The sequence below is a fragment of the Petaurus breviceps genome, unplaced genomic scaffold (genome assembly GCF_028583685.1).
Source record: "Petaurus breviceps papuanus isolate PSGF00001 unplaced genomic scaffold, PetGlider_PUasm1.0 221, whole genome shotgun sequence".
Classification (NCBI taxonomy): Eukaryota; Metazoa; Chordata; class Mammalia; order Diprotodontia; family Petauridae; genus Petaurus; species Petaurus breviceps.
The window spans coordinates 8,836,185-8,845,460 of record NW_027185877.1 but is presented as its reverse complement, the minus strand read 5'-3'; the positions used below and the strand labels follow the sequence as shown (position 1 = coordinate 8,845,460).

The 9,276-nt window shown below is 38.8% G+C and overlaps 1 protein-coding gene across 1 annotated transcript in view; it reads left to right on the top strand.

Moving 5' to 3' along the window:
• Positions 1-9,035, top strand: part of LOC138166391 (glioma pathogenesis-related protein 1-like) — a 17,428-nt gene extending 8,393 nt beyond the window's left edge. The window contains exons 3-6 of the mRNA XM_069094829.1: positions 1,296-1,405; positions 4,984-5,069; positions 8,188-8,214; positions 8,306-9,035. Of these exons, the coding sequence (XP_068950930.1) occupies positions 1,296-1,405; positions 4,984-5,069; positions 8,188-8,214; positions 8,306-8,466 (384 nt within the window). The 3' untranslated portion in view covers positions 8,467-9,035. The remainder of the gene's footprint in view (positions 1-1,295; positions 1,406-4,983; positions 5,070-8,187; positions 8,215-8,305) is intronic.
• Positions 9,036-9,276: the final 241 nt, after the last annotated feature.

Here is a 9,276-nt window from a genome sequence, read left to right as displayed (position 1 = left end):
ATAGGCACTTCTCTAGTAAGGGATGGACATGATCAGAGCTGGACTTCAGAAATATCAGTTTGGGATCTGTATAAAAAGAGACAGACAGAGAGACTGAGACAGAGAGATGAAGAGACAACTAAAGAGAGAGACAGAGACATAGGAAAGAGAAAGAGGAGACAGAAAGAAGAAAGAGAAAGAAAGTAAAAAAGAAAGAAAGAAGAGACTAAAACAGAGAGACTGAAGGCAGGAATACCAATTAGCAAGCTATTGCAGTAATCCTGGACACCTAACTGTGAGTGGAGAGATGACTGTGCGAAACATGGTAGAATTAGAATCCACAAGGTATGGCACGTCACTGGATGTTAAGGAATTGTGTTGCCCTTCCTCAATGTTTCTCAAAGAACAAGGTCTGGGAATGTTGAGGGGAGAAGAAATTCTTAGGATACGTCCCCAAAAAGGAGGGGTAAAGGATAATGAATTGGAGAGAGGGCATCAGCATCCTTCCTCTCGCCTCACCATAGGCATCAGTGCTACTCTCTAGGTGGTCAGTTTTTCATATTTCCTCTTCACAGACACCACAGATGAGTCTAAGAGGGTGGAGGATGGGAGAAGCAACATGGGTTGAAGCTATACAGGCTACCACTTTGACCGAATTTCATTACAGAGACCTCATTACAGCCAAAGAGGTCACAGTCTTGCCTCTTCTCCACATTAGCTCTTCACATTTATTTACTAGCCTCTTTTCCTTCTGCCAAGAGAAAAAAATTCTAGGATTTTAAAAGGGGGGGGAGTGAATAAGGTCATAAGTATATGGGGAAGAAGAAAGGGTTATATCTGAGACATGAAGTATACTGCCCTACCCAATTCTATCCCTATCAATAATGGGAAGCCTGCTTCAGCAACTTGGAGAAAGCACAATGAGCTCTTTGGACAAAAAAAAATCAAATGTAAAACAAAAAATTTTAAATGTAGTTTGACTTTATCATAAAAGTGGTTGTCAGGCTCCAGAGAACACTCAGGCATATAAAATTGGCCTTAAGAAGGTTCAATTAGACTCATAACAATGATAACTAGCATTTATATAGTGGCAAAATACGTTACATGTGTTATTTGATCTGATCCCCACAACAATCCTGGGGGGCAGGTTTTAGTATTATCACTATTTTGCAGGTGAGGAAAAATGAGACAAATAGGAGTTAAATGATACATTTCATATCGTGTGGATAGTCAGAGACAGGATTCAAGATTATGTCTTCTTGATGGAATATTCCATGCTCTAACCTTTTTGAATCAAAGCCCTTATTTTCTTTCAGATTGTTTGGGCAAGTAGTTACAAGGTTGGCTGTGCAGCTCAATTTTGCCCAGAACTTAAAGGGACTGGCATTAAACCCGGAGTACTTTTTGTATGTGACTATGGACCAGCGTAAGTTCTTCTGTTGATCTCTCTGAAAGTCATTTATTTTGATCCCTGAAGGTGGTTAGAAGAAATATATGAATCTGCCTTGAAATAATGCTGACAGAAAAAGTGGCAGGCCTTGAATGGAGAGCTATCTCTGCCTGAAAACTAGAGGAAGATTACTTTGTATAGAGAAAACACACACACACACACACAACTAGGAGCTTGTGACCAAAGTTCTAATCATATTAAAATAATTTAGTTGGGGTGTGTGTGTGTGTGTACCTAATTATAATTCACTTTGTTTTTCTTCAAAGTTACACTTAAGATATGTGGTACAGTTTATAGGATGTTCTCTGAAGCATCAGAAAAACCTGGCTCTTATTATTCCTCTGACACACTTATGTGAAGTTTAAAATTGTCCAACCTACAATAAAAGAAATTGAGGCAGAGCTCTAAAGGGTCCATGATCCCCTCCAATGAAGTAGACCCACAAGCTTTCTCATGATCTGAAATGCTCATGGTCCTTGTTTTCATAGGGTTTGATACCCAAATATGTAAAAGAGGCATGATAAGATACAGAATCTCATTGATTGATACACTTTGCTATTGAGGGCCAAAAATGATGCATCAGCTAAAAAATGGTATATCACAGGGAGGTCTTGGGTTGGGTGAAACACTTATGACTATTGTCTAAGTGGTCATAAGATGATCACTTTGTTATTTTGGACAAGAGAGAGAGGTCCAGAGATACAAAAACAAATTGAGGAACTTTCCAAAAAATCAGGGCATGCAACCTGTGCAGGGTTTAGAGATGGAACTTGAGCAAAATAGGATGGAGATAGCTTTGTCAGCATTCTTGTGGTTGCCCAAATGAGCATCATAACTGGTATAAAAAAAAGGGGGTAGTGAACATTACATTAAAATTTGAGGTCTATCATAAAGGACTACTATAAGAGCCTATCTTTTATAATTACATCTATACGATTTATGTAAAATATCAAACTGATTAATACTGATTGGAATAAGGTAGGGGTTCTAATGAATCACATCTCACACTCACTAGAATTCAGGGGTGGGGAACCTGAGGCCTAGAGACACATGTGGCCCTCTAAGTCCTCAAGTGCAGCCCTTTGACTTGAATGGATTTGTTCTGTGAAGTTTGGATTCAGTCAAAGACTACACTTGAGGACCTAGAGGGGCACATGTGGCCTCAAGGACTCAGGTTCCCCACGCCTGTGGGACTAGATCATGGGCTAATCATAGGATCATAGATTTAAAGCTCAAAGGACCTTAGAGCATATCAGATCCAATCTTCTCTCTTTTTACAAATGAGGAAACTGAGTCACTTAAAATCTCTGAGACTCGAGTAGTTTTTCAAGTGATAAATGAGTTTCAGATGGAGGGAGTATTCAATATGGGAATATCCACAGCAATTTAATCATGGATCTTTGGCATATAGGTGCACACAGAGTGAGAGACAAAGCCTAAGTCCTTCATTAAATCTCACAATTAGGGAGGGACAAAATATGGAATGTTGTTATAATAAAATGGGGTTCATTTTTAAAAAATGTATAAGTATTTAAATAATCAAATCTTATTAAAATAAAATTTAAAAAGTAAATTAATATTGTCCGCTGGAAAGCTGTCGTCCCTTTAGGGCAGTTAAACGGTTGTTTTGGTGTTACTTCCATTATTCAAGCTGTTGGGGGAACTTCCTTTTAAATTGCTCCCAGAATCTGATGCAGTCCTACCTGACCATCATGAGGGGTGGCAATTCCTCACCCTTTTAAAGGGATGGACGCCCTTTTGGGCAAATTGCTAAGCCTTTCTTTGTCTCAGTTTCCTCAGCTATAAAATGGGGATAACTATAGCAGCTACTCCCCAGAGTTGTGAGAATCAAATGAGATAACATTTGTAAAACACTTAACATAGTATCTGGCACATGTTTAATAAATGCTTGTTTCCCCCCCCCCCCCTTCTCTTCCTTAAGGGCAGGGATCTTGTATTACTTTGTATTCCCAGTGCCTAGCAAAAGGTAGACACTTCACTCATGCTTACTGGACGAATGAAATGAAAAGTTAACCCAACACACAGATAAAAAAAGGGAGGCTCAGACTTGTCCACACGGGGATAGATCTTGAACTTAAAAAGTCTTGCTCTTTATAATCTTCACTGGGCACCTCAAGTATTAGAGATATAGAAAGAGGCGGAAGCCACAGAGTCATCTTGTCTGATGCCCTTACTTTACTTCAGGAAAAAGAGGTCCAGGATACTGTGACTCACTCAAAACCACAAAGGATCCTAAGTCACAGAGCCTCTTTCAACCCACGTCCTCTGACTCCAAATTCAGCATGTGTTTCCTGACTTCAAGAAACTGGGTCATTTTGATAAAGTGAACTGGGCCAACTCTCAGTGATTTGGATAAAATAAAATTTGATCTGATTTCTTTCTGTGGAAGACAAACCATCCTTAGAGAAACTGAATAGAGGGTGACAATACATAGTTCTCACTTCCTGTTTGTGATCAATCATGAATTCGATGGGATAATTGGAATGTTATTGAGAGGAAATCTTCCTTGAGAACTGATTTACAGCAGATGAACTTCATGGCTGAAAAAAAAGGGACATCATCTTTCTATGCTTCCCCACCATCCTCTTTCCACTCTTGTGAATGTTAGCAGTGTGTCTGCTGCACACTTAACCCTGATCCTTTAGCACATGACAGTCAAGCATTCATTCTTCTCCCAATGTTCCACGTTGTTGGTCCATCATTTTTGAAGAGAACTGATTACATCTTGCAGTGTGAATTGGATTTAAGTTTACTTGCTGACTTTTGTCTCTCAATTAAAGTAAGTCAGAGAAAGGATGGAGGGGGAATCTTCTTTGGTGTCCATGTTCCTCCCCTTGTACACCTGGACTATAAAAGGAAAAATTATCTGGACCACTAAGGAAGAAAAAGGCTAAAATTAACTGCTTCAATTCCATTAACTTTTGAAGCCTCTCAAAGTGCAAGGACCTCTAGTTATCTGTCTAGTGAAACTACTGGATGTATATTTAGGAGTGTACACTGATTTTTCTTTTGTGACTCATGAATTTGTTCTGAAGATATTTCCAGAAGAGCAGGTCCCAAACTGGTTTGAGCCATGGCAGCATAATAAAAATTATATGGTATCCCAAGGTGAATACTTGGAAGGGAATAACATTCATTTTGACCTAGGAGTTCTGGTAAGCTGATTAAAAACAAAACCAAAAACCAAACCAGCTATCTTATTTTAGGACAATACCTTGTGTTTGGAAGCAGAATGTAGGCCCAAATGTTCCTATATCATGAGCCATTTTCATTTGGTAGAAGAGGTAGAATCAAGAAGGGGTTGCCATAACAAGGTAAATGAGCCTGGACCACAGCAATGGTTCAGTGTTGAGACTGGCTGATCTAGTGATGCTGAGCCTGGAAGTGAATGTACTCTTCTTCCAGGACCCACTGATCACTTCCTGGTCTACCTTCTAACTCTAGGCCTTTCATTCTTTTGAATTAGCTCAGGGGCTCATAGTCTATTGAAGTCTTACGTTTCAATTAATGAAGACTGTTTATCTACTCCGTAGAGGAAATTATAATCACATGCGACCTTATCAGGAGGGAGAACCCTGCAGTGCCTGCAAAGAGGACACGTGTGTGGACCGGCTGTGTGGTAAGTCAATCAATATTCTCAGATATTTCTGAGTCTGGGCTTGGTGTTCTATTCACTCTGCCACCTGGTTGCCCCAATATAGTTGGAAAGGTAGCAATAAAAAAACCTATAAACTTATGTAGCCATGAATAATGCTATGATTATCGTGCCATAAATATATACACCATTGGTAGATAAAACTACTCTTACTGATTGATGGAAGGAGGAGGGAAGGAAGGAAAGAAGGAAGGAAAGACAGATGGACAGATGGATATGAGAAGGAAGGACAAAGGAAGGAGGGAAGGAAGAACATAGGAAGGAAAGAAGAGAGGGAGGGAAAGGGTGGGAAGGAGAGAGGAAGGAAGGGGATCCATAAACTGTCTATATCACTAACAAATTATTGGCCTTAGAAATTAGGTATAATTCCTTTGCTTTAGTACCTAATGTTAGCTATAAGTTATTTCTAAAACTCTCTGTACCATTTCTTCCTATTTTGCATTTGTTACACTTCTTTACTCTTCATATAGTTAGGCTCCAAGTCCTATGTCCTAAGGGAAGATGATGGGGCGCTTGGGGGAGGAGAGATGAGAATGGTGGCTGGAGTGGAGGCAGCATGCTTCGGAAGCAGTGGTGGGAAATCATGCTCTTGTATGGTGGAAAAAATAATGGACCAGAAGTCAGGAGACCTAGATTATAATCAGTGGCGTGCTAGATAAAATAACTAGCTTTCCTAATTATTCTACATTATCAACACTTTCCTAAGTCAAGACGATCAACAAAACAATACACCAAGTCTAATTTCTAGCATTTGCCAATTTCCACGGTGTAAATACTCACATTGAAAATTTAACAACCAGCTCTCATCAGCTAGTTAGAGCAGGCTCCCACATACCCTAATCCTTACTCTCCTATTAGCTTCTTGTTGTGACCATATGGATATCACCATGTAAAATAGGGAGTTTCTATCTTCTAAGGTCCCTTCTGCCTTGTAATTGGTGATTTTGAATCTTTCCCAGACCCAAAGAAATTGCAGCTTTTCCTTCTTTTCACTGTCAGACTATAATCCAGTGCTTCAATTTTTCCTTGTCTTCATTTTCACATTTTTCCTATCCCACAATCAAAAGCAGGAACTCTTTCCTGAAACGATCTTTTTAGATTTTGGAAGCCATGTTTCTATTGCCACTGAATAACCTTCACAACTATCACCTCCATGTAAACCACATTGGGTGCTAAGGATTACAAAGGAAGTCTTTGGAATGGGATGTTGGTTGTCGGCAATTCGCTGCCCAGAAATAGAATCCAGCCTCTCTTGTGCAATAAGTCAAGATAATTATTTAATATAATTATGGAGAAACTAGACTTTTCTTTCCAAATATCCAGGTTAACTGTTTTCATTCAATTTCCTCTTTGGAGATGCGCAGAGGTATATGTAGCAGCACATACCAATCAATGTGCAGGTAGTGAGGAGATTTTCTTTCACCTTTAGGGATATTAAGCTGACATCAGTCTTGCACTATAATTTCAAAGGGTCAGAAGGAGCTTTTCTTTTGCTCTGCACTCCTGGGCACCATACAGTCTCATCTTCATCCCAGCTATTTCCAGCTATGCCAGCACCTCTCCAAAGTCCTTCTCCTCTTCCCCTCCTGTCCTCTCCACCTTTTTTCTCTGTGAAATGAAATCAGAATTGTCACAGTCACTGGAATTGAGTGCCCTATTGTTCCATTAGACATCTTTCTGATTTCCCAAACCCATATAACTCCCTGACCATATAATTCCGTTTTGTGTTGTGTCCCTCATTAAAACAGACTTTTTTGAGGGCAAGGACTGTCTGGCTTTCATATTTGTATCTCAACTTTGGCACATATTGAGCTTTACAAAAATTTATCCAAGTTATAAAAAGCCAATTTAAATGATGTTTTGCACATGGATTTAAAATCCATAAAAATTCCAACCCATTTATGGCTTACAGGTGACAATCTAGTCTTGCCATTAAATTCCAATTAAAAGCTGATATTCATATCAGCTATTCATGACAGGTAGGTGGTTCAGTAGATAAGAGTACCAGGTCTGGAGGTAGGAAGGCTTATCCTCCTGAGTTCAAATCTGGCCGCAGATACTTAACCTGGGCAAGTCATTTAATCCTGTTTGTCTCAGTTTCCTCATCTGTAAAATGAGCAGAAGGAAATGACAAACCACTCCAGTTATCTTGGCCAATAAAACCCCAAATGGGATCACAAAGAGCTGAACATGACTGAAATGACAGAACAAATATAGCCAATTTGTGCCTTACAGCTATCGATTGACCTTTATAATGAACACAAGATGCCACATGATGTAGGTGTTACAGTTTTGATCTGAGATGCAGAGAAGTACTTTGCTCAAAATCACACAATCAATAGGCTTCAAAAGGCAGGATTTGAACCCAATACTATTCTGACTTGAAGTCTTGCTGTCTTCTCGTTATACCATTTTGTTCTATTCATGAAACTATCATTTCCCTAATTTAGGCAATCCTTAAGTCACTTTAAGGTATTCCATTCTAAGGGTCTAGTGTAATCTTAACTTTCAGTGGAAAATGCCATGTTTTTCTAAGTGTTAATATCTGTTTCTACAATCTCTAGGTCTATGAAAAAGGAGACAAATCTCTGCAACAGTAATTCTTTGCTGTCTGCTGTCTATTTATTTTTATTATTTTTTTAAAGCAATCTGGGCTAAGTAACTTGCTTAAGGTTACACGGCCAGTTATTTCAGGGTGTGGTGCTAAGTATCTGAGCCCGGATTCCATCCCCAGGTCATCCTGACACTGGAGCTGGTGCTCTTACTTGCTGAGCCACCTGGCTGCCCCTAAGCAATTGGGGTTAAATAACTTGCTCAAAGTTACATGGCCAGGTGTTTCTGGGTGGGTAATAAGTGTCTGAGCCCGGATTCGATCCACACATCATCCTGACACTGGAGCCCGTGCTCTTACTCGCTGTCCTACCTGGCCACCCCACTGCTGTCTTTTTATTGACAGAATATGTGCAACGTGTATTAGGCAAATATCCATGGAGTGAGTTAGCTTATTAAACAATGGAAATGCCAGTTATTCTGATTATAATCACCTATTTATATTTCTTCTCCCACCCTTTTATCCTCACAGCAAATCCAAAGCGTGATGGACTTACAGGTATGTACAACAAATATTGCTTCAATAAAAAAGAATGAATGACATCACCATATCATGAGAAACAGTGGCTAAGAAATGATGTCTTTCACAGATAAAGCAAATGAAATAAACCCATTGGAACCATCCAAGCCAAATGCGGAAGAGACAGTCCCACGTGAACGAAGAGTTTCCCTTATTCTCATCTTGGTGCCATTTTTGATTATACTGTCTGTCATATTGGCCATTTTGATAAACCATTATTTCCCAAAATAAATAATTTCTGAATAACCTTAATCAAAAGGGAATATGAGATAATATTCTTAATGTGCCTGAACCACAAAAGATTTATAATTCAGAAAGGGAAACACATTTCTCAATAATTTTAAAAATCTAAAAATGAGAGAATTGTATTATTTTATTACATACACATTTAAACTGTTTAAAATTATTTTCTTTCCTATCACTTGCTTTCACAACATAAACCCAGTACCTCAGGGGAAATAGGAACAATCCAGGGAGAGTTTTGATGGGAGGTTTCTCTTCCTTAACCAAAAGAAAAAAGTATATGAACTTTCTGGCTGCAGAAACCTTTGTGCATTCATGTAGTGGGTTCCATATAATGGAACACTCTCATTGGGATTATTTTCCAATAGACTGTAAGCTCCTTAAGACAGGGACTATTTTTACCTTTTTTTGTATCTCCCATGTTTAGCACAGCACCTGGCAGAAGGTAGGCACTTAATAAATGTTTATTGTTAATCAGATATTCTATTTACTATGCCTTTTATAATTAAACAGCAATAACTGATAATAAATATATTTGTACTAACTTATCTATAAAATATGGACTGTATTTGAGACCTCTGGTTTCTTTTTGAAATGTCTATTGCTTACCTCTGTCACATCCTTTACAATGGTCAATTTGAAGAACAAGAGTGAAAAAAGAAGTTAGACCTGTGGGTTTAGAAACTATGTAGTACCACTCAATTTTATTTTACAGTTGAGAAAATGAACACCCAGGGTACAAGGTGACTTTGCAAACCTTAAATCATTCTGTAAAAATGAGTGATTATCAGCAATTAG